We start from the raw sequence: 24,865 nt of genomic DNA on the forward strand, positions 1-24,865 counted from the left end.
ATTTGCAGTAGTGCACTTCAAAACCAGCGGCCTAATTTACTTAGACCTTTAGCATGTGCTAAATCTTTTAGCATGTACAAAAACAATAACACGACCAATGGTCATGGTATTTGTTTTGCATCAATCACTGGTTGTGTTATTAGTTTTGCGTGCGCTAAAATGTTTTGCATATGCTAAAGGTAAATCAGGCCCTTAGATTCTAGATGTCAGCAGACATCTAGTTTGACACACAGCCTGGTTTAAGATGGGCGAGCCAGGCCTAGCATACCTGCGCCCGTGCACATTCTCCAGGAGGGCAGGCGGTAGAGCGTGGTGAAGCTGTAGAAGACGCTCACATCCTGCGGAGACAGGAACTCCACGAACTTGGCATTCTTGAAGACGTCTCGCTTGCAGCTGAGGATGGAGGCAGCCTGGTCCGAGATGTACACGATCTTCCCCGTGATCATGGACACGGCCACCGCAAAGGTGTCCTGCTGAGCGGGAAAACAGCCTCAGCATCCCCCCCGAGTCATCGACAAATGGAGCCATAATGGCCGTCGGCAGGAAAGACGTACGTACCCTTTGTACTCAACCCTTGAGTTCAGTTCAGTGGAAACTGACCCATTTTAAACTTTCAGTACAAGAGGAATGACACATTTGAGAGCTGTATTTCATAACCAGTGACTATGCCAGTGTACGTTTGGTTCTTGCTTTGTGTTTCTATTTGTTGCTTATCATCCATACTTATTAGCCTTTCTGTGTACATGGTTTCTTTGAATATAATAAGATAATGATAATGAGAATGAAAAGAAACAAAACAATAAAGATAAATGATTTATGTCCCCATGCTTTGCCTAAACTGAAGTAAGGCAAGTACTCTTTAGCACAATGGCTGCCGAACATCAAACGGGGCACACAGTGGCAGCAGTGGTGAACCAATGCCGATGGAGAACCAACCAGATCCCTGAAAGATGCTCGGCATACAAATTCAGTCCATTTATGTTCCTATTCTCACCTAGTATAGTACGTCTGCACAGCATGACACACAACGCCCCACCCCCCAGGGGCCCCTCCCCCCAGAGGCCCCTCCCTGCAGGTGCCCGCTGGGCTCCACTCACAGTGTTCTTGAAGGTGTACTCTGAGGTGATGCCGTCAATCTCCCTGATGGTGTAGGACGAAACATCGAGCCCTGGCGGCTGGCTGTCGTTGATCATCAGCATCTGGTAGTACTCTTCATTAGCTGCAAAATGTACAAGAGACACTCATGATCCATGCGTTCAGCCACTATACTGCAGGGGTCACTCGTGTGTTTGTGAACTGCCATGTCTCCATATCTTCCTCTCACTAGTTAGCTGCCTAGCTAGTAAAAACTCTCTCTCTCGCTAGCTAGTTTTCAGGCAACTTTGGTTGCTCAGTTGCCCAGTTGCTCAGTTAGCTGGCCGTCCATCAGCTACATAGAGAATGAATGGACTTCCGGCAATTGGTCAACGGAGTTGCTTGCTGCGTGAATGCGAGGTCAGTCCAAAATCTTGCACGCTCCCCAATACTAGGATAAACTGCATTTACCTGCAGTCTAAGTAATGACAACCATTTTAGAATACCTAAAAGGGAAGACCACCATCAGCTGATAAGACCCGATCAGCAGAAGTCACCTTACCTTTGACCTGCTTGACGCAGCGCAGGGCGTACTTCAGGGTGTTCAGGGTGCTGGACTTGCTCTTGTTCCTCTTCTCGGAGGGCAGGTGTAGCTTCAGCTCCTTCAGGGTCTTGCGGAGCTCCTTCTGGGTCTTGGCCTTGGCCGACTGCTCGCTGCTGCAGGGTCACGCGAGGGACGCGCACGGGAGAGGCGTGTCAGCAACGCGCTTGGGTTACGGAAAGCCCCGCCCCACCCCGCCCAGCCAAATGTCCCCGCCATTGCCGTTCGATGTAACGCTATTGACAACTCCTCACGGGGGCACTGAAAGGAGGGAGTTTTATACTCTAAACCATCAGATGCTGTATTAACCCATTTCTGCAACATGAACAGCACCGCTGACACAAGCTGGGTTCATTTAAAACCGATGAGGAAACTCTAAAGGCTGAATGGAGGCTGCAGGGTATCTGAGGGATTGGGGGGGGGGGTGGACTGACCTGCAGCCGCTGGTGGAGGGGTTGTCCTGCTCTGAACTGGCGCTGAGGAGGCTGAAGGCGTTGGAGCTGCTGGGGGGGGACGGGCTGTGGGAATTGGAGCTGCGGGGGACAGACGGAACACAACAAGGGGCAGACAAAAGAACGGGTTAGAAAACAGCAGATCCGCCGGGCCATGGAAGTATCGGGCAGAAGGGAAAAAAAATAAGTGGATTTGGCCAAGGCTCCTTTATTACCCACTGCCATTGTTCCACCTCGCTTTGGAAGGCATTCTACCAATTTCCCATTTGATGGGCAGTGTGGGTTTGCACAATAGGAAAAATGGACAAGGGCGACTGGCTGAAGGCTCTCATTATTGTATTAACTCATAATTTGGTTTTGCAGTGCATTTCCATTTGTGAAAGAAAACCTATTCCACCAGGGAGGGCTGTTTTTCTGTGAGTTGCAAGCTTCCCAGTATTAACTGCATAATGCTAATCCTACTTTCTCTCAGAAGGTTTTATTCAACTTTTATTCAGACTGTGCCAGCACTCTGCTCCATGCCCCATGTGTTTCTGCGCAGTGTTGAGCAAGAGAATTCCAAGGGTGGCCTGATAAACTTCTGAGTGTGAGCCGCTGGTTTAGCCGCTCAGATTAGCTCCGTAACACTTTGAGAAGCTACAAAGAGCTGCAGTTAATACACCAGGCCTTGAATTTGCAATGGGGAGAGGATATAGCCTATATAGTGTGGGAAGAAGCTTAATTTAGAGTGAGCCTTCAGAAATAGCACTCTGCAAAATAGCAACAGCTAGATTTAGGCATAATGATTATTAATAGTAGCTTACACATGTCTGTGTAAGCTAACAACCCAAGATTACAGGGTCTTCTAAGCTTGGGCATTGACAGTTTAAACACTGATATTAAATCTTTGTGTCATTCGGCTTCCTATAAAAGATTAATTAGAGCTATATACTGCATCTAACATTCTTTTAATTACAATGGGAGGATGTCAGTACTTTCTGCACCCTCCAATAGTGAGGACAATACAAGTCATTTTCCATAGTGGTTTACGATATTAAAGATCATACTGGGCGTTTCTTGACGCCCGGTTCCAACTGAATTTCAGCCCTGACATGTAAAGTCAAATTAAAATATATTTAAAAGCGGTACACACATGGGGCATACGTGCACCTTTAAAAGAACTGGAGAGAGCAGCGTTGAGGCTGCCCATCCTGGAGGAGTGCAGGATTTAACCAGTTTCCAGAGCACTCTCACGCGCCACTTCTTCGCAGCACTTAGCCACTTCCGCGTGAAATGTGCCAAATCCAAAAAGATTTCTCCGCCGAGCTGCTATAAAAAGTCACACGTTGTTTTTGTGATGTGCCTGCTTTGTGATTTCAGGGTTTTTATTTACTTCTTGATGGAGCCGATTTGCTCACGGTTGCGTGCAAACCAACTCGCAGCCCCTCCCTTACGGTGTGCGCGTCGGTGCTCCTGGCTATTTCGAGACGGGGATATGACGAAATGGCTGTACCCCTTTATTTTCTCAATATTGTCCCATACCAGGAAGCCAAGCATGAGGTGACTGCTCTTGCACGTTCTCTCCACCCACATTCCCCAAACGTGCAGATGCCTTCCAGGAATTGCAGAAAAGAGCAGTGCTTAAAGGTCATGCAGTAGTCAGTATGGCGGTACATCATTTCTCAAAGCATCTTTTGATGCGTTTGTGCAGCTGTGTGATTGCGGATCGCTAGCTCAATCGAGGGAATGAACTAGCGGTGATATTCCCTGAACCATTTCCCTCGTGTGTGCCTCTGACATCATCTACTGTCTGCTTCCCCGACCCTTGACACAAGTAGACTAGACAGAGGGGGACAGAGAGTGCATATGACAGAAACTCTTAGGGCTGGGCTGGTATCCCAGTTTGTATAAGGAAATATCATGGTATAAAGAGATCACTGCTTAACTTACATCATGCAAGGTACAGAGACACAAATCTGGACACTAACCTCTTGTTGCTCCCGGATGACTCCAGCAGTGCCGAGTCTTTGCCGTTACCGTTGGAGCTGCCCAACGACTCGTTGCCGTTGGAGTCGTTGCCGTGGGACTCATTGCCGTGGGACTCTGTCCCGCTGCCGCTGGACCCGCTACCGTTCATCTCGGCGTCCTCGTGGAGCGAGTGCGCCATCTTCCTGTCGCTGTGTGGGGAGGTGGGCGGGTCCTGGCTGCTGTCGCTGCCCTCGGAGGCCAGCCCTAGCTCCGCCCCGCCCCGCCCCCGGCCCTCCCCGAAGCCGCTCATGCGGTGTAGCTGGGACATGGAGCTGCAGGCGGCGGCCTCCTCACCGAATGAATCCCGCTCCTCCAGCGTGGAATACAGGTAGCGCTTGGAGTCCAAGTCTTCAGACATCAATCAGCAAGAAGGTCAATGGGACACTGAGGAATCACCTGATGTTCCACATTGCGTTGCCGTGGGAAATGTTGCAATAGAGTGTTGGGAGTTGTAGGCAGCTGCAGTTCTCTGCGAAAAACACAAGTACAGTACATGCAGAGGGTAGTATTTAAAACATAACAAGCAAAAGGATTGTTCTCACAGAGAAATGACTCCACAACCCCACACCCCAAATAAATGAAGAGGAGAATATAATCAGCAGCAGCTCACTCACTGCTACCACTGAAAAGAGACAGGGACAGAGGCATTATTTAAACATTTTATAAGGTCAGAGCTGAAATAAAACTGAATTAGTCCTAACTGATTCAAAGGTTTGCCATCTGAAAAAGTCAGACTGGAATTAGCCTAAGTCTTACCAAAGCTAATTGATTGTGAAAAAATACAGAGTAATACCCTATGGATGGTAACATTAAGCAAAAGGATCAAGTTCTATTATAACAAACAGCCAAAAATAAAAAAAACTAGCCTTTCAGGTTTAAACTTCAATAACAGACCTGTTAGCCTAGTACCCTTCTGTACATCAAGCCGTATATCCCAGAATAGGACAACATCAAACAGCCTCACACAAACCTTCAAAGATTGGCAAAGCCAGAGCATCGCTGCCCTTTCCCCAACAGGCCAGACCAGAGCGCACACTTCACACGCCTTTAAAAGGGGACGCTCCGAGACACGAAGGTCAGGCTGTGCGCCGGCAGGCGGCAAAGACTCGAGAAAACCAGACGCCTCCATCTTTTAATAACTCTGAAATGTTAATATCATCTGCAACATCGTTTCACGCATACGGTGGGTGACATTTCACTAAATAACAAAAGGGGGGTAGCGCTTTGGAAGTCATTTTTAGAACAGCTCCAGAAATGGCACAGCATCATCACCCATTTGTACGACGGTGCCTCATTTAAGGTCGTTATGAAGGTTCTAACAGTTCCGGCTCAATAGTTCTGGCTCCTCTAAGCAGAGGCATTCATCTGTCACAGTTAAGCCCAGGCCACACATGTAAAGACTGGCGGACAGAGCACGTCCGCTGCTACAAGCACAGTTCAGCCGGATTTAGGACAGTAATGTGTGCCAGTGCGGTGCTGTGCAATACTGCACAGGGGATTGGCATGCCTGATTATGGCTGCAAGGACAGCCAGATTTCATAACTGCCACAAGTTACTCTACCTGAAATCTGCAAACAGGTTAACTTGGGTCTCACTTAAGAGAGACCAAGGACAGGTGAGGAACCTCTCAGAATAGAGGATAAGATCAAGCTCAAACTAAAAAAAATAAACATCCCCCGGACCGCCATTACACCTCCACCGCAGCCACCCAAACCACCGTCATCACCCTAGCCGCCATCTCCTCCATGACCACAGGACCCCGCTGTACAGAGCGTATGTGCTGACTCCATCAGCATTGCTAGTGTTGCGCAGTGCTACAACTGGGACCTTAGAGCAGCATGTGTATATCCGCATTGCTGAAGTGCCATAGCTTTTAGTCTTAGCCGTACTGCTTTGCATAAATTTTGAAGCCCGGATGGTTGATCATTACACAATGCAACAACATCTCCCTTTTGCCAACAATGACCTGTTGATCTCACAAATGTGACTTCACAAATTAACTACACCATTTTAATTAGTCTACACCATGTCAGGGAATTTGGTAACTAGTGTGTTGGGGGCAAAGGTTAGACAAAAGCCAGACCAGAGCATAACCAGAGTTTTTTCTTCAACTGTTTCTAGCCAATTTAAGTGAGTGCCCCAGCCCAGACAAAGTGAACATTAGTCACCTGAGTTGAGATGATTCACTAGTGTGAAGAGCTACTTTGAGAGAGGAAGCCACTTTATACCTTGATTTAGGTGATTTATAATAAAGTGTGAAGCTGGGGCACTCGCACTTGAAAAAGTCTCACCCACGTTCTCACGGCTCCATCTCGGTCTCTTTTTCCATTTACCTGCTCCTTCTCTCCCTCACTTGCTCAGTCTCATCTCTCATCTTCCCTTCATACCCCCCCTCACCCCCAAACCTCTCTCAACCCTGTTCCCAGTCTTCCATTCATTCTCGTTCTCTGTCTCTCTCCCTCTCCAGGCTCACATGTTTGCGTGTAGCCAGCAGAAGGCCATCGCCCGCGGCGAGCTGATGGTAGTGGGATTAGACCCCCTCTGGGACGAGTCGCGGTGCGCCAGAACCTCGCTGCGACGGCGGACCAAAACAGCCCAGAGAGCCGCGGCGGCCCCGCCGCGCCCCGCCGCTCCCGGGCTTCCCGCCGCTCGGCCGTGCCCGATATAGCACACAGAGTGCGCCTCCGCTGTGCCCCTCAGTCAATAGCTCTCAGGGATTAATGCTAGATGCAGTAAGCAACCGACCTGGCGTCTGAGGAGGGACGCGGGGAATGACCATTTCCTGTGGCGGCGAGGGACACAGGTGCCTCCGAGTGCCTATGTCTAATGCGGTCAGGTGCTCCAGCAAAGCCCTCACGTTTACAATAGGGCACATTTACTTTGCTCTCACCAACAGAACGGCACAAGCGGCCATCTCGTCCCTTTGTTTCCATTTCAAAACATAGCATGCCAAGTGATAAATTTTCAATAAACAGTTAATGGTTAACGGGTAAGACAGGAATTATGGAGTAAGAAGTTGATTTTACCCAGTCAGATTAAAAATCACTGGCTTTAATGAGCGTTGCGTTAAGGTCGACAAAATAATTTACCTCGTATTAATTTGTTATTTTGGCATTTATGTGAAAAAAAAATCCACAGAAAGGCCAATTTACCCCCATGGAGCTGCTCATGGCAATAACGAAATGTATCTTTCCGCCATCTCCAGCCATACCGATTCAGTGTTCTATGCAGTTCAAGAAGAACGGGACTGTTTAAGCTAAAATTGAATCGTTAGGTACAGGGTGACACTGAACTGCCTAACAGGCAGTGTATTGCAGAGGCTGATGAACTGAAAGCAGTAACAATATTGAGCAGATTTACAGAGTAGAATGAGTCCAAAAATCAATACCTAATGTCATTTGGGTGCCCTAACATACTGCAAAATTACCTTTAGGGACTGGACAGACCTGCTAAATAGCATTTAGAGCACTATCCTCAGCGGGTCCCACATTAGCTTTATTCTTCATAGTTGGATCCTAGCGACGATTTTCTTCTGTGCCTTAATGCAAGGTGAGACCTGCAAGTGACATTACCCGCATTATAAAATGTTTCTTAAGAACAAGACAGCTGGTCATGTTCGACCTGTTTTAGTTCATTCTGAATGCACCTATATTCAGAAACAATAAAAAAAGCCACTTCTGATCTGTAAGTTGATAGGACACCTGTCATTGGCATCTGATACAGTCATTTCTCACCCAAATGAGCAGTACTTTTACCTCCATTTGGCCTTCAAAGAATAGTTCACTTTCTGGTGTTTCTTGATATTATTGTTATTTTATTTAATATCAGCTTAAATTAAAAAGTATACTTTTCCCACTAGGCCTGACAGTTATTGGTGTAACATTCTTGTACAAGATGCCTTGGAGTTACTTCAAGTGCACATTTTTCACTTTAAAACACAAATCAGTGCTTACCCCTATACCACCAATTGTTGTACCACCATGGGGCCCGAGTCTCTCTGAGGCTCTCGTGGAAATGATGGCCTGCCATCATCTTTCCCCTCCTATACTTGGTTCATGTTCAGCTCTGTTAGCTGAGCCTACCTTCAGGAGCCTGGCTTGGATCCTGCTACCCAAATCAAGTGGTAAAGTCTCGAGTGGCTTTGGCCTGCCAAGGAAGAACCAGACAGGAAAATAAATAAATAAAAACTAAAAAGAAAAGATAAAAGCAGCGGTGCTCTTTCAACCAAACGCTTCACCAAAGCACTCACCTGGTAACATGTCCAAAGGAACCACAGTTCAACAACATGCTGCTGTTTCATGGACAATGCTGTTCAATTAAATACAATACAGGTTTTCAACCAGGGGTACAAGTGACTGTGAACGTAATAATATAAAAAAATAATTACAGTCAAATAACAATAGTAGCAACGACTGTTGGGCAGCTCATCCTGTTAAGGCTCTGTGGACGGGCCCCACTGCCTGGCATTTCAATGTGCCAGCGCTGACTGTGGCTGGCAGCCATAATTGGCCATAGAGTCACCAAAAGGGAGGGATTCAGTTGGCTGGTGTGACCGTATCTCACAACCTGTTGTTCAAGTGATATATGAAGCATCTTCCTCCAGCTTGTGCATGCACAAGCACAATTTGTGGACTGCAGAGTGAGGACAAGTAGTTCTGCAATTAAACCTCTGAAGTTCTGCACTCCAGGAACACGTGAACCAGCCGGCTCCTCCTGGGCAAAGCCAGTGATATTCATGGAAAGAGTGCGGGGGAGTGAGAGAGAAAGTTAACGCTCTGTGACAGCACCCAGTCCCAGAGAGGAGCAGCTCTGTGCGTCACTCGCACACCGGCATCCGCAAAGTCTGACAGCCAGGACCAAGATGACAGACGAAACGGGCAAACAAACCTCCTCCATCATTCGCTCGTTCAGTCACCCCAGAGCTGTGAAGCACTACAAGCGGTTAAACACTCTGCAGGAGATATGAAATGAAGGCACTGAAAGAATCGCTGAAGCTCTCATTCACATTGGAGTGTTCTCCGCCTCTCACTAACTGAATCCTGAATCACGGCTGGTGCTGTTTGGAGTTACCTTAACTTTTTGTTTAAAGCACAGCAGGTCCTTAGAAACCTACAGTATACATAGGCTATCTGTATTGTTTGTGCAGCAAAGCCTCAAAAATTAAGACCACTGGGACTAGCTGTAGATATTTAAAATGAGTGGTAGAAGATGGGAAATAAAACGGGTTGCCAAACTAATCTGCGCAGTTGTTGAAGATAATAACATCACACTAGCAATCAACAAGGCAAAGTAAGGTGAATACAGTAACCTTATCACAGTAATGCCAGAGTGCTTGCAGTAAAGCCAGCTTTAGGTAGTGTATTTGGAGCAGCTCAGGTGGGACTACAGTAGGTCATTTGTAATTAGCGGCCTGTTTAAGGAAAACAAATACCATTGATTCCAGGAAGACAACTGTTTTTTCTGAATATTTCAACTAGCTGCACTTCAATTTGCTTGACATTGCAGATTAAATGTATGAATGCCATTAGTATCGTATAAAGGCTGAGAACAAAACCTACAGTATATTAGAGCGAATACTGGATGAATTGCTACAAACAACAACAAAAAAAAACTGCGAGAATGATAATAAACATTAGGGATGTACCGATATATCGGCCAACAATTGGTATCGCCGGATAATACTGAAAATTTGCACCATTGGTCGATTGTATAGAAACAACCAATGGTCAGCTCAAATTATGTCCTGTCAATCAAAAGTATACTGTTTGTTTGTAATCCAAGAGTTGGTTTTCTTTTGCCTGTCAGATTCAGCCTATTCAGCGTTTACCTTATAATTGTACATAGCCTACCTGGTGGGCGGCCAGGCCACCAAAATCCTTTTTTTAAATTCCGAAAGTAACGGCAAATATCTAGGCCTACTTGTTTGGTAATCAACAATCATTTGGCTTGGGAGACTCTGCTAGGCACTGCTCCTAAATATGAGTCAACTTCTGTGTTGTTGCCTGGGAAACTTGATGCCATAAGAGTGTCACTGCAGTCAGTCCCTTTATTTTACTAATCCTTTTACTCAACCCTACTAAGCAGGAGTGGAAACGTATGCCAGTATGACAGAACGGAGTGGGCTGAAGTCATGCTGGCTTAATTGATTCTTCTCCACGGCTTCTACAAGTAAAGTAAGTTTCTGATATTTAATATTTTCTTGTGGAACCACAATGTCTCTGTATGTCCCAGGTTTGCAATGTCAACCTAACATTACCACATTGTATCGGTATGGTTGAACGTTACCTTTGTAATCCAGCATAACAGTACTGCATCAATTGTATTAAAATCATCAACTAGCTAGCATTGCACGGATACAGCCCCTCATAGCTAGCTAGCTAGCGAACGTTAGCTATCACTGTTGCGATTGATCAGTTTGAACAAATTTCCACGCCTTAAAGCGATTTCCCCGTTATGCAGATTATGGCGATTTACCAGAATCGATCGCTAATGTATCCATGGCCTAAATGAGAAAAAAAACTGTGACAAGGTTCTCCTATGTTCATGATTTGCTAATGTTTTGTAAAGGTCAGAGGATGTCAACATTACTGCACAAGGTGCATAAAACCTTGGTAAACCTGCAAAGTGATGCCAGGTGTGTCCTTAATTTTTCCTCCAATAGCAATGCTTCAGAAATATATGACCCCAACAACTTCCTGGCACTTAAATTTAACCCAGTGTAAATTAATTTGATCCAATATATATTTTACTAAATGTTCTAAAAAACCTTCTTTGTCACAAGTTTGTAACATTTTAAAGACGCTCTGTATGCATTTGTGGAGTCTTAATTATAATGTAGCAGAGGTTGCACAGCTTATTTTTATGCAATAAATACAGCGTATTATTGTATCCCCTCCTTGGGATCATTTTAAGTCTTGAATATACAGGGAAAACAGAAATTTGAAAGCAAATATAACTTGCAGGTGGTGCAACCACCAGGCCTGAAAGAAATTCTAAGAAACGATGATATTTCAGAAATGCATTACAAGTTGGATGAATGTGAAGAAATGTCATAAGAAATGTATGTTCAACATTGTTGCATTACTTAAAGTTGTGTATTAGAATGGCAAGACATTAAATAGTTGATCATAAAACTATTATGGAAACAGAACCACCAAACAATCGGTATAGGTATAAGTATCGGTATCGGCCAATGGTTTAATTAAATAATCGGAATCGTTATCGGACAGAAATGTTTGTATCAGTGCAACAAGAACAACAATAACAACAATAATAATAATAACTCAAAACAGCCAGAAGATAATTCAAAAATAAGTTAAATATGCATAACATAGAATCAAATATAATGCGTCTTATTCGTACATTGCCAATGACTGCAGATAAGCAAGCGAATATAACTGGTTGTGATAGAATTGCATTAGCAAATTTACAGGGGGCGCAATGTTAGCAAGCCCAATTAAAAGATACCACAGGGGGACGCGTTAGAATAGGGGTGGGCAATTCCGAATGCTGGCTAAATGACATAATTGGCTGTATAACGTTACACCAGGACAGGCTCCCTCCTACATTAGATCACAAACACAGACACAAGAACAGTCTCCGGCTGGCTGTCAAGTGTCATTTATGCGCTTATGAAGAAATGTAACTAAAATGTCAGATGGGGTAAATGTCTGGGCTAACTTAAGTAATTCACTCCAGAAGTTGGCATGAGAATCATAAGCCAGATACGACACTCGTTGCCCAACTCTGCCGTAGAAGAACACCTTTCTCGTCCGATCACCCTGAGCGAACAGTACCGTTGTGAAGGACGACACTGCAGCTCTGGTTAGGCATTAGCCTACTTCAATTTCTCAAATATTCAATACAACAATCGGCCAACGTTCCACTGAATTTCTAATAAACATTAGCTGCACACATATATTCCAAAAAAAGTTCATAGCTAACGTTAACAACAGTTGTGCATAACGTTAGTCAGCATAGTTAACTAGTAGATACGAATGGATTTTAAACTCACCAGCAAAATAACTCGCCAGATTGAGATAGCCAACTACCCTCTAACTTTCACCGGTATCATACGTTCATGACACAGTTATCTAAACCTAACTCACAATCTACCCAACAAACCAATGGCCAGCTCTCAATATAAGCGAAAGTCACTCGTATATGCTACGTTGCTAGTCGGAAATATTCATTAGCAAAGACGTAAAAGCAACCCTAAACAAACTGCAACAAAGTTCTTTTGAATAAATAACCTTACATTTGTGAGTATCGCTAGCCAGTGATTGAATGGGCAGCCGGAGCACATGCGCACTTCATTTTTTAGTTACACAACAGATTCAGCTTAACATTAGCGATAAAAAGTAATTTAAAACAAACCTGCGCATTCACAAGCAATCTTGGACAACTTCCAGTTTCCAGATAAATCCTTAATCTGGCCTCGTCGGTATATGAAGTTAATTAATTAGCTAGTTACTAGAGCAATTTAACTCGCTATCTGTATCGTGTAGAAAAGCCAGCCTGACTGACACACTGCACTAGGTTCTGTTCTGCTTTCTCAAAGCTGCCCTACTCTCGACTCCTCGAGCGTCAAACGTGACCCCAATATTGACTCCACCCCTACCGTCCACTCATTGGTTATTATCGTGAGGTTGCCATGGAGATATTTGGATATGACATCAATCCTCGCCGATTGGTTTAGAACCCCGCCAGTCTCTTTATATAAATATGTCATACGCCTCACGTGGAAATCCATGTTGCTGTGCCGTCAGACAATTCCAACGAATCCGTAGTAGCTAGAGTTGCCAACACATGAACAGTTGGATGAATGAAGCAGTGACAAAACGTGGCTGGTCCTGAGCAGTTTACTGTTATCTAAAGCAGTTATACAACGGCGTGTACAGTCAATGTGGGCAGCTAGTTAGTAAACAATTGTATCTAAGGTTAAATTAATTGATTACTATCCATCGGAATAAGCCGTTTATTCACTATACATACAATCAAGAAACTGGGGAATATCTTGATTTCGAGACGAAAATGCGTGTATCTTTACATTGCTGTCTACTAAGTAAAATGATATTAAGGCTGCATAAACAATTTAGCTAATCGTTAAACAACGACCAGTGAGCTGTTGGACAACTCAGAGTACGTGTTTTGAGTTGAGAACTGTCATTTGACAATATATCTAGCACAACCCTGCTGTTTGAAGTAATCCGTGAATTATAGGGGACAGATCCACAAATCAGCATGGTTAACAGAAATCGTTTTTAATTTAACACACTCGATGGAACAGTAATCTACTTCAAGTAGTATAAAACATGAATTCCAAATCACTTATTAAATTGGGTCCGCATGAAAACAACATAGCTTTAACTGTCCTTATAAAGGTGACTTAGGTGCATTAACTGTCTTAACTACTGCTTGTATTTTTTCCATAGACTGCGTTGTTGCCGTTCTCGTTGTTAGTGTTAATCAGTTTAACCTTCAGGGTCCAAGTTGAACTATGCGGTTGTTCCCTTCACTTGGACCGGTACTTCTCTCTAGGGGTTTCGTCATACTTGTTCCTGGTTATGGTTATACACTTTGTTGTAAAATGCCTGTAATGTAATATAAAGGAGAAACCTCTCTCCGCTTGGACCCTCTGAACACAAAGAGCAGTAACGAATCGCGTTGCCAACCCAACGTTTGCCGAATACACATTCTACAGTAGGAAACTAGTAGCCTACAGTAACAGTGGCGTTATCCTGTATAAAATTTTCGATAGTGTTCGGATAAAATTAACAAAAAACTAGTTTGTATGACAGTCTGACAATTTAACTGTGTGAACCAATAAGTTAATGATCCTAGTACACAAAAAAGACTCAAGCTAAGGCATGCCCCGCCCTCATATGTCTCACGTGCTGTCAACAAGAAGCAGCCTAGTCATTACGAAACAAACGTGTTGGGTCGGCTTCGTAATTGCGAAGTAGAGAGGTGAAATGAGCCATCAAGAATAATTACTTTGTCGAAAAACATGGTAGTCTCAGTTGTGGGTTATACAACTGAAGGTAGGCTATCACATTTTTATTACATAAGACTGCAATGCAGTGGAAATGTGGGTCTTGTACGGTTTCGGTTGTATCCGTTGGCATGAGCGACAACGATCACTTTCATAATCTGTTATGCCAGCTCCCCCTTTTTTTTATTGGTAGAAATTACAAAATACAGGTTGAAGCAGGTAAGTACAGCAATATGTAAATTCAAATGTTACTGTATCTTATTGAAACAGAAGAAATGGTACAATATATAAAATAATAGAAAAAAAAACCAAAGATCAAAAAGAACGATCGGTTCCGGGTTCAGCCGACGGGATCCTCTCTGCGTGGAGATGGCATGTTTCCCGTGTTTGCATGGATTTCCTCCAGGGACTTTAGTTTCCTTCCACAGTCTGAGGACACGCAGCCCAGGGACCACAGATGAACCTATCGGATACATTGGCTTCAGGAACTGATGAAAAGGCCATTCTGGCAAATCGTGTTGTGAACCACCAGGGATGGTGGTTCACAAGCAAAACAAAAAGTAAACTTGCTTTGTACTCTGCTTATTTCATTGATCTTGATGTTTCATGGTTGACTCAGAAAGTATGGGTAAGCATTGGCAAAGGATGTGCCTAGCTAAACTGTAACTTGGCCACAGAGACCCAGTACACATACAATTATATGGCACAGTTTAATTCATACTAGAGAGAGAGAGCAGTGCTTGATGAGTGTAATGTCAATTATGACACCCATAAACTGTAACAATGTTTTTGTTTTGTTTTTGTTAATCCCGTTTTGACAAAACAATGAAACTGCTCTCGATCTCTAGTCTTCTGGTTTGGCCAAGTACTTTTTGTTAGCACCACACCTGTACATTAAATAGAAACATTGCAATGATTCTTCCTACACGGCCATGAAATTTAACTGTGGTTTGTTGGGCACTCATGAATTTGCTTAGTGTACTTGTCATAAGACTATCTCTGAAGTTCAGAGATCAGTTCACTAGACATGCAAAAAGACACATCATTGTGTCTCTTATGGTGGGGTACATTATGCACATTCTGTCTCTTGTGCCAAATGTGCCAGGAATCTTTCCTCAGCCCTTAACCACTGGATCCTGGGAGTAACATTGATGAATGGCCCATACACCAAGAGAGTTCTGATCAACAACAGGCTGAAAAACCTACCAGTTCTCAACAGTTTGCTTGGCAATCAAACAGAGAGAGAATGATGCATGATAAAAAATATATAAATATATATTTCCACTCAACTTGACTTACACAATAATTTATAATGTCAGACAATGTCTTTTTCTCGAATTCTCATTCAACGAAGGCTCACCATATGCATTAATAATTGGAGGAGCGTCTCTGGGCCTGTTCATTATGTATTTACACACAATAAATATGACTTTATGAATGTAAAACAGGCAAAGAACAGATGGGACAGAATCATACATAACAAGCCAAAACACCAGACTGCTGAAGTCCTGAGTCAACTCCATCAATATGGCTGACCATGCTGAGTGATAGCTTCCTCTCACTGAGCGAGAGTACCCGCGGCAGTAGACTGAACAGCATTTCAGCTTATAGATGAGGCCGCAGCAGTGACTGTTGATAACACACTGCGGACATGGCCCCAGACCCCCACCAGGGTTTGAGAATGCTACAAGAGCACAGGCAGCCAAGGGATATGCTCTAAACACAAGGTACTCTTATCTTTTCACATCTGATGGTTATGTCAAGAACAGGGAGAGCAGACCAATAAATCTTTCCATACAGACTCTCAGGAAAATCCTATACTACAGGGGTTATCAACCTTTACTGATCCAGGGACTATATATATGTACCTGTATGCATATATACAATCAAATTATTCTGTTATTACTGTTTGCCATCTGATGTTTCACACATTTCTTGCCATGCTTTGACAATACAAATGTCGACAAAGGCACTTTGAATTTGACTCTCAGGCTCAAATGCTTCCAGGGGACCCCAGCATAAGTTATAAAGCATTATACTCAAAAAAATTTATATTTTTAAATAGTTTCACAAATCTGTATAGCCACTGTATATCAAGCCTGACCAGAGACCCCCTGTTGAAAACACATACTATAGTATCGAGTGAGATGGAGATGAAGTACAAGAATATGTTCTCTGTCCTTGTGAATGACAGTTACATTCAAACATGAGACCTTTACAAATACACACACAGACACATGCACAGACGTGCACATCCATCCAGTCTAACCACCCCATCCTATCAGCTGTTTCCTGTTTCGACTCATCCACACCACAGTGCAGAGCTACAGAAGCTCACCTGTCCATGGCTCTCCCACACACCTGCAAGCGTGCAGCCAGGGTCCTCTCCCTCCTGGGTGATCACCTGACTCAGGAACTGGGGGTGGTTTTCTGTAGTGAAACTCCGTTAGCGGAGAACGCTGAGTCACAGAGACGTGAGCGGATAAGGGCAGGCAGGGGAGCAGCAGGGCAGCGGAAGCGCCCCTAGCCTGCTTATTCGCACAGATGTGCTCATGAGTAATTCCAAATCTATTCGCACTTAGCATTGGAGCATCGCCATTTAATGAAGCTGAATATTCATAACATTGTAAACGTTTTTGGATGCATGCACACGTATGCATACTGAAGCATGTATGCACACAGCAGTATATGCCTTGATAATGGCCACCCTACTATTTAACACCAATTCATGAAAACAAGAGGTCCTAACTGTGATAAAGAAGCCTACATTTTCTCAGAAAACCACAGGAGTTTCACATGCATTTTAAATACCTGTTTCAGGAACATTGCACCAAATAAAAAAAAAATTTTTGTTGAGCTGGATGTGCTGCTTGATAATACATGAATAAAATGTTTTGATCTGTTGTTGCAGTTTTCATAAGGTGTTACTTCTGGTTATAATAATCTGTCCGTTTCATTGCTCTCTATGACTCATCCCCAGGATGAGAATATATACAGAAACTGTGGGGGAGGTAATTGTGTTTGAACATTATATGTGATCACTCAACCAGTCTGAATGCTTGAGTTCTGTACTGACAGTAAACACCAGCCAAAATGCAATTACATTGACAGGCATCAGCCATCAATACAATGCAACATGCGCTCAAAACTGTGGCCTCACAAAATTCAAATGAACATCTGTATAAAATATTTAAAAATGAAACGTTTAAATGGGGAAAATACCAGGGAAGTTGTTCAGATGGTCATGCAAGGCAAATGCTTAATTTGGGAAATGTGCCATTTGAATTCAACCCATCCATCATTATGGAAAACAGTGCACCTGCAACTGATTGTGTGTCTCCCTCTGTTGGATTTTTGGAGTATTGCATCTCTTAGAGGTGGGAACTGGAATGCTACAGCAAATGGAAAATTGGCATTAAAAGATAAACCATACAGAGCAATGGGCTCAGACACCGATGGACAAATGTAAAGTGAGAAACATACAGTGAGAGAGCGAGAGAGAGACAGAGAGAGAGAGACAGAGAGAGACAGAGAGAGAGCAATCAACAGAGAAAAACCTATGGTGAAAACATATGTTGTACTGTTAGCACTTTCAGGTGCTCCCTGTTGCTGCATCAAAGTAATATCTAAAGTTTGGGTGGAAATTGGTGCCAAGATGTGTCATCGTTGGAAAGGCACAAACAGCCATTTATTGCAAATGACTGCAAACCCAACATCTGGTGGACCTGCCTCATGTATACAAAGGAATAAGCACACAAAGCCATTTCCAAAAGAACAGTTTTTTTTTCTGTGACGTCAATCAACAGAGTGAGTCACAGGGGATCAGGGACCAGCCAATAAAACAGCTCCCTGCCCTCTGCATCACAGAAGAGTGGCTCATTTAAGTGATTTATTGGGGGTGATGACTGTACACCTCAGTAACTCTCTTGCTGCTTTTCCTCGTCAGAAAATTTGATGTCAAAGACATCAATTCGACAATTGCCATAGCATAGCCATTATACATTTCATACTGCTTTTAATGCAAATTGAAAGTGAAAAATCTACTTCTGTCAAATGCAAACATGCCACCCTTTCCTACCTAGTGCACTTTCACAGCCAACAGGGATTCTGAATGCTGGATACAGATTTGTCAAAATGCAATCAAGGCCATTGGCATCAAATGACTGTGCAAGTGCAAAATGGCTGTCATCGCGGCAACAAATCAACCAAAATGGCAAATTTATCACATTTAGTGGACATTTAGATATTGATATTTCTTTTCTTTGGGCGTGGACATCCAGAAGTGAAAAACAAGTGCGAAAGTGTGCAGTATTTGACAATGAAACAAAATGAGGAGAGCTGAGGCCCCTGCCCTGTGTTGTGGTGTATTGCTAAAGGTGCCATCTGTCACCTTTGTTCTGGCCATGGCTTCATTTTCACAAACTCATGTCACTAAACAGGGAAAGCAGACTGGATGAAGGCCAAAGAAAATGTATCATTCAGTCCCACAAAATGCCTCTGAATCGATTCCCAAATGAAAGACATGTTTTAGTTCATCACAAATTCCAAGACCGAACAGTCCACAGACAAATTATTTCCGGCGTGAAATTCTTTGCCATGTTATTATTATTTCAGCATTAGATCCTACTTTTAACCTACTGAAAAGAAATTGTCTCTGGGTGCTACTGCAGTGTGTGCAACACAAAACAAGCATCTATGTATGTAGAACATATGGATGAATGTAAAGCATATAAATCACATAATGCGTGTAAATAACAATCTCACAGACTTCAGCTGACTCTTGTTATCCAAAAACTAATCAGTATTACTGATCTGAATCATACTCTGTCTGATCAGTGTGGCCGAGTTTTTGGTACAGTTGGAATCATCGTTTGATAGACAGGTTTCACCCCCGCCCTACGTAGATCCCTTTAGGGGTTGCTAGTGAATATGCTACATATAAAATTGGTGGAATTTGGTGGAGGTTGCAGTGTGAGGGGGTTTGTTTGCATTCTTATGTATCTTTTTTTTTTTAAATGCTCCATATATATCTGTTATAAATTAAATGCAATATTTTCATTAAAGTTTTTAATGTATGAAATTGTATATGAGACCTCCATTTGCTTTACAGATGTAAAACATTGGTTAAAATTACATATGCACTGCAAAAACTATATATTTAGACTTAAAATCTCATTTCTAATACTTTTTTGTAAATAAGACAGAAATATTGTTAATGAGGTGACACAGTTTGATTGATTTCAAGACTTGCCAATGGGGTAAGAAAATTTAATTTGTCAAAAAGTAACTTAAAACAAGATAAAACATTCTACTTAAGAGGAAAAAAACAAGATTCTAAGCGTCATTACAAGACTAAAATACTTGTTGAGAGACAGACATTTTTTGCAGTGTATTAGTAAGCACCTTCTTTACAAAATCACTGATAATGCTTAGGGTGCAGAATGTTGAAGAAACCGGTTACCTGGCAACCTAAAATTATGACTCATAGGCAACTTCACCCCACAAATAATGGAAGAGCCACTAAACACGAAGAGACTAGGGAATGTGAATTATGTGACTGTATTACTTGGTGTAGATGCCTACTTGTGCTTGTTACCTGAAGTACAATTCTGAAGCTATCAATTTGTTTTTCTGTAAGGAAATCAGGCACAAACTGCATTCATTCTAGTAACCTGTCCCTAATTCCAGCTGTACTAACAGGTGCAATCAATGGCCACAATGAATCACAGCCTGAGCCAGAGAAGCACCAGAGGCTGATCGACAACCAGAGGACAATGGCCTCTCCCTATTGAGTTTGGTTCCTCCTAAGAATTGTCACAGTAGCCTAAACTGGTTTTTGTGATGGTTTAGGCTGCGGTATAATGTGAAGCATGTTGTAACAAATCCCTTGTATTTATATAAATATATTTTGATTTGACATAACTTGAAATTAAGTCAAATCAAAATGTATTTATATGAATACAAGGGATTTGTTACAAAAGGTGCAAACAAGCATGGCACACATTAGTTTATCTCAGTAGCCCTCAACCAATGACAAGTGATAAATGCTGAGTACCCAGCCAATCAGAAACAGAGGCTGAAGGCTTCTAAGCCAGGCTGAGTCAGGTACTATGTTGCCTAGGAAAGTTACTTGTGAGGAATCAAACAGGTCTAGTTTACTGTTACTGAGAGTTGGAAGTATGTGGACCAACGCAAGCGCAAACCTAATGGTTTCCTGTTTTTTTAACATAATGTGTGTTATCTGACCACAGAATGTTCTTTTGGATGCTATTTACGTTTATTGTGGCTAAATGTGCCAATTGTGCTGAATACCTAATCATCTCTTGCGTCAAACACATTGAAAGTGGAACACAGAGAATGCCTCAACCCTGTGCCTTTTTACCCCTGTCATATACAACCTACTCTGTGCCTTTTTACCCCTGTCACATACAACATACCCTGTTGCTTTTCTAACCCTGTCACATACAACATACTCTGTTGCGTAATAATTTGCCTCCACACCAACGGCAACTCCACTTCTCTTCGGTCTAGTAGTCGCCCCGATTTGCACGTGCAAGGACTGCAAGATGAAGGTGACCAGAGAGCAGAATCCCCCCAGTGGTGGGTCAGAGTGGAAGTGGAGGTGGAGGCAGGTAGGCAGGCAACCCCTCCTACTCACCAGCAGCGCAATGTAATCCTCCCACAGGCCTCACTCCAACCCACAGTGAGTCAGTGACCACGTCCTTCAAGTACTTGGGGGGGTTCCGCAGACACTGCTTCCCACAATGCAGCAGTGATAAAGCTCGATCATTCACCGCACAGGGAAAGATTAAAGCTCGTAGTCCTTTTTGTGCTTCAGAGTAACTCCTTATTTCGACTTAACAAAGTGACCTGGGGTCGTTGGGCAGAGCCGGAGGTTTGTGCTGCAGGAGCTTCTTGGAGCGATTTGGGTGAAGCGCTCATGTGTGTCAGGTCAGGCGTGGGACAGAGTAGTGGTGCGTGGCTCCTGACTGAGGCCTGTCTGAGCAGTGAGGGGTGATTCCCGGAGGACCAGCCCACACCCACCCTCGCCCAAGATGAGTCACAGCCTAGCATTATGCCACATAATTAGAAGCACAGAGAGACGGCTGGTGTGTGCGCCTGTGTATGTGTGTGCATGTGCGAGTGTGCATAGATGCATGCGTGTGTGTAGTTTGGGGGGGGAGGAAGCATTGGAGGATTTTGAGAAGAATTCATCGAATGGAAGACTTTTCAAATATTTCTAGCACGCTCCGTCATTGCCACACAGCAAAGTAAGATGAAGTGAACCAGGCATTTAGCCCACTGTAAATTTACCTTTAGGCTGTGTCTACAGTAAATCTGTTACTGTGCTGAAATGAGTCTTGAAATGTCAAGCGAATTTAGTCATGAAATTCTGTTCATGCTCTACCTCCTCAATCCAAATTACTATATATAAAATAATATCAGAGTATATGCTGAACCTCTTTTCACTGAGATTACGAGTACTGAGAGTACTTTAAGCTTCATTAGCCATGTGGGTCCAGGCCTGTCGCCAAAGTTCCTAATGATCTTTCATATGTATGGTGTCCTAAAACGAACGCAGTTCTAAATACGGCCAGATAATATACTGTATAGATAATACAACCTAATGTTGTCCCTTCAACAACTTGGCACCTCCACTACAAAATATACATGTCAACTCATCCCATTGCTGTAACATCCTGGTGACTTCTAGAAAGCCACACACTAGCACATATGCTCAAAAATGCATGTTGTCAGTGAACCAGTTCTTTTCCACCTTGAACCCACCAAGTGAACTGCTTCAGTAACTGCATTGGAGGTCCACGCAGCTGGAACAGGCACACTGCAGGTTCCTGTCTAACCAGAGGAGTCACTTGTGAGCGATGAGGTAAGGGTTACCCTGCCAAGTAGAAGCATCTGTCCCTGGCTGACATTACGACTGATTAACAGTGCTGTGGGACTACTGGCCCAATCAGCAGTGACACAGCCCTGATTTGATCTGGGCCTAAGGATGCACACGCGCTAGTAAAAGATTCAGGGTAGTTCTCTGCCATGTTTATTTACTCCTTTCTGAACAACTGGTGCCAACTACAGCACCTCATAACAACAGAAAGTACTAGGATGTGACGAACCTTGTTTTCAACTGTACGGATCAACTTATACACACTGACAACCTGGAAACCACTGTGGTTTGTGGTGTGCAGTCGTTTCAGTGCCAAGAACACCATAATGTTTCTGAACCGGTGTACAGCACGTTCCCTCTCTCCCTGATCCAGAACAGAGCCAGTGGAGGTGAATCATTTCCGGTCCCTCTCCCTTGATGAGGACACCGTAAAAAGGAAAAAAAAGGCATTTGCATCCAGGGGTGACACTGAAGCAGTCATAAACAGCATGGGTTGCAGTTAAAAGCCTGAACTCCACACCATTCATGTGTTAAAGCTGTGTAATAACAATGTCAGATCGGAAATGCAGGCTGTCTAATCAAACTCAAGGCCAGATTTTACAGACATAGACGTGAATGGCAATCAGAAAGCCAGCCGACTTCTCAGACCGAATTACAGCGGAACGATCGCATGCGTCACCAAGGACACGGCAGCGACTCAGGTTACTGCTGTCTCATGCAAACTCACATTTACATTTTTCGTCTGTTTTTGCGGGGGCCGCTGAACTTTTCAAGTGAAACTGTCAGAGGCGGCTTTCAAGCAAACAAAATAATGCAGACAGAGGTAAAACTGTAGGCGGTGAGCGAGCCTCCACTGTCCCCAGAGTAACAGTTAGAAATGTGCTCTCAAATGAAACTGTGCTGCCTCCACCTGTGGTGCTGTGAAAGGCCATGCAGCAAAGCGCTCAGACTGACCTGGAAATGCCTGGAATTCTCACTATGAGGGCGAGCAGCAGTCAATGCACAGTGGAATCATCTAGAAATAACTTCTTAGAATCTATAGCCTTGTTAAAACTGTTCTGAACAACTTGTACATCCACATCTCATTCCATGTCAAAAACGTAATGAAACAACAGGTATCGAACACCTGGTGGGGCGATTACACTTTCTGGTTAATCCACACAGTGACTTTACACTTACATGAACCCTCAATACAGCCATCTGCTCTTGAATTGGGCAAAACAATATCTCTTGGTTGCAAAAGACACAGACTCATCCTCTTGAGATTGAAAAAATAGACTTATTTCAGCTAATGAACATGGTGCCTTTAGCCACAAAAGCAGTTAATCAATAGGCTATAATACAGCCCCAACAAAAATATTAGTTTAAAGATAGTGCTGTAAGGCCCTGGATACACCAGGGAAAGATGAGAACAAGAATACTGTATAGTCTGTGGGTTTCTATTTATTTTTCAGACAAAATTATGAAAATGTAATGATGAGTAACCACACTAGTCTGACTGGTCAAATGTAGGAGACTACTCAGACACTAAAGACTAGGCTGCTGGATACTGGTGTCTTGTTTACATCATTAATGAAAGACCTCAGGGGTTTCTATCGCTGGCTTGTAGTAGATTGGAGTGAGCTTGCTAAAAAACAATCGTGCTAGCAAGCTAATGACAAAGCAAGAAAATAGCATAATACCTAAGAAGTGCTCATTTGCTTTACAGCTAAAAGGCAGGCTAGCTTCTCATCAAGTTAACTACTTTATCTACTAAGCAAGAGAATCTTCATTTGTTTTCTAGTGCCTGATATGTCACATTGTGCCTCTAACAATCAGAGCCTAGGCTATGGACGCTTCTTATTGTGATTATTTTGCCCTAAAAACATAGTGGTGGGAACACATTCAAAACACCATTAAACCTTTAACCTGTGGTCTGCAGTGTTCCAAATAAAATGGGCTTTTAGGCTGAAGACAACATATTGTCAAAGAGCCCTATAAAGGGAGGTAGCTACTTGTCTGGTTAATGAACGTTTTATCATTGACCTGGACCAGGACATCAGGAAGTGGTTAGAGGCCCCTCAGAATGAGGCTGCCCATGGACACAATGTGCTGTGAGGGAATTAGATGTGCAGAGAAGCACATTATGTTTTCTTCCTTATTAAAAATGTCTTTATTTTGCTGAGATGGAGACTGAGATTAAACCACCTGGAATAGATATAAAAGGCCAGAGGGACAGATTCTGTATATGACGGGTGGGGGCGGGGGCGATGGCAGGTCCGACAGTCCACTCGTGTGGGCGGCACCACGGCATCGGCACAACTGGAGAAGCATAAAGTGGTCTTACCAGCCGGGCCCACAGATGCGGGCAACCGCAAACCAAACTCGCAGATGCAGCAGCCTTCACGTGTGATGATAATCAACACACTGAGACGCACCCAACCCCTCAGCCTCTGTGCAAATCAACATCATTACAATGCTGTGCTACTCTGTCTGTGCAGTGCAGTGCGGAAGTAAAGCAAGTAGTAGTAGGTCAGATTATTTTTGCAATTCTCTTTTTAATCAAAGTGTAGTGTGACGTGGCATTAATGGGTTTGTGAATGAAGCCCTGTCTCACACCTGCAGGGAAAACATGGACGATTCCAGCACGGTGCGCAAAGTCAGAGTCAGTCAGGCGGAAAGGGGTCACGCGTGCCATGCGGTGACATTCATCCGACCGACGACAGAGAAAGCGCGCAGTGACCGTCCTGCAGCCCTGGAGCGCAGGGACCTTACGGCACATTACACTCATCCAGCCACCCGCATCACAGGCGCTTCCTTCTTAAAGCTGGGACAGCACAAAATGACCGTGAAAA

The 24,865-nt window shown here is 43.6% G+C and overlaps 1 protein-coding gene across 11 annotated transcripts in view; it reads right to left on the reverse strand.

Annotated features, from left to right (window-relative positions):
• Positions 1–12,737, reverse strand: part of LOC135235883 (period circadian protein homolog 2-like) — a 28,271-nt gene extending 15,534 nt beyond the window's left edge. For 2 of the 11 annotated variants that reach the window (XM_064301857.1, XM_064301854.1), the window contains exons 1-6: positions 12,511–12,737; positions 4,095–4,603; positions 2,110–2,208; positions 1,637–1,791; positions 1,098–1,219; positions 269–470 (exon numbers count right to left, since the gene is read on the reverse strand). In XM_064301857.1, coding sequence (XP_064157927.1) covers positions 269–470; positions 1,098–1,219; positions 1,637–1,791; positions 2,110–2,208; positions 4,095–4,492 — 976 coding nt within the window. In that variant the 5' untranslated portion in view covers positions 4,493–4,603; positions 12,511–12,737. Of the gene's footprint in view, positions 1–268; positions 474–1,097; positions 1,220–1,636; positions 1,792–2,109; positions 2,209–4,094; positions 4,604–7,561; positions 7,691–8,087; positions 8,281–12,148; positions 12,468–12,510 lie in introns of those variants that run through there. The other 9 variants (XM_064301855.1, XM_064301846.1, XM_064301851.1 and 6 more) reach the window with 8 other exon arrangements.
• Positions 12,738–24,865: the final 12,128 nt, after the last annotated feature.

Source organism: Anguilla rostrata, chromosome 12 (assembly GCF_018555375.3).
Source record: "Anguilla rostrata isolate EN2019 chromosome 12, ASM1855537v3, whole genome shotgun sequence".
Lineage (NCBI taxonomy): Eukaryota > Metazoa > Chordata > Actinopteri > Anguilliformes > Anguillidae > Anguilla > Anguilla rostrata.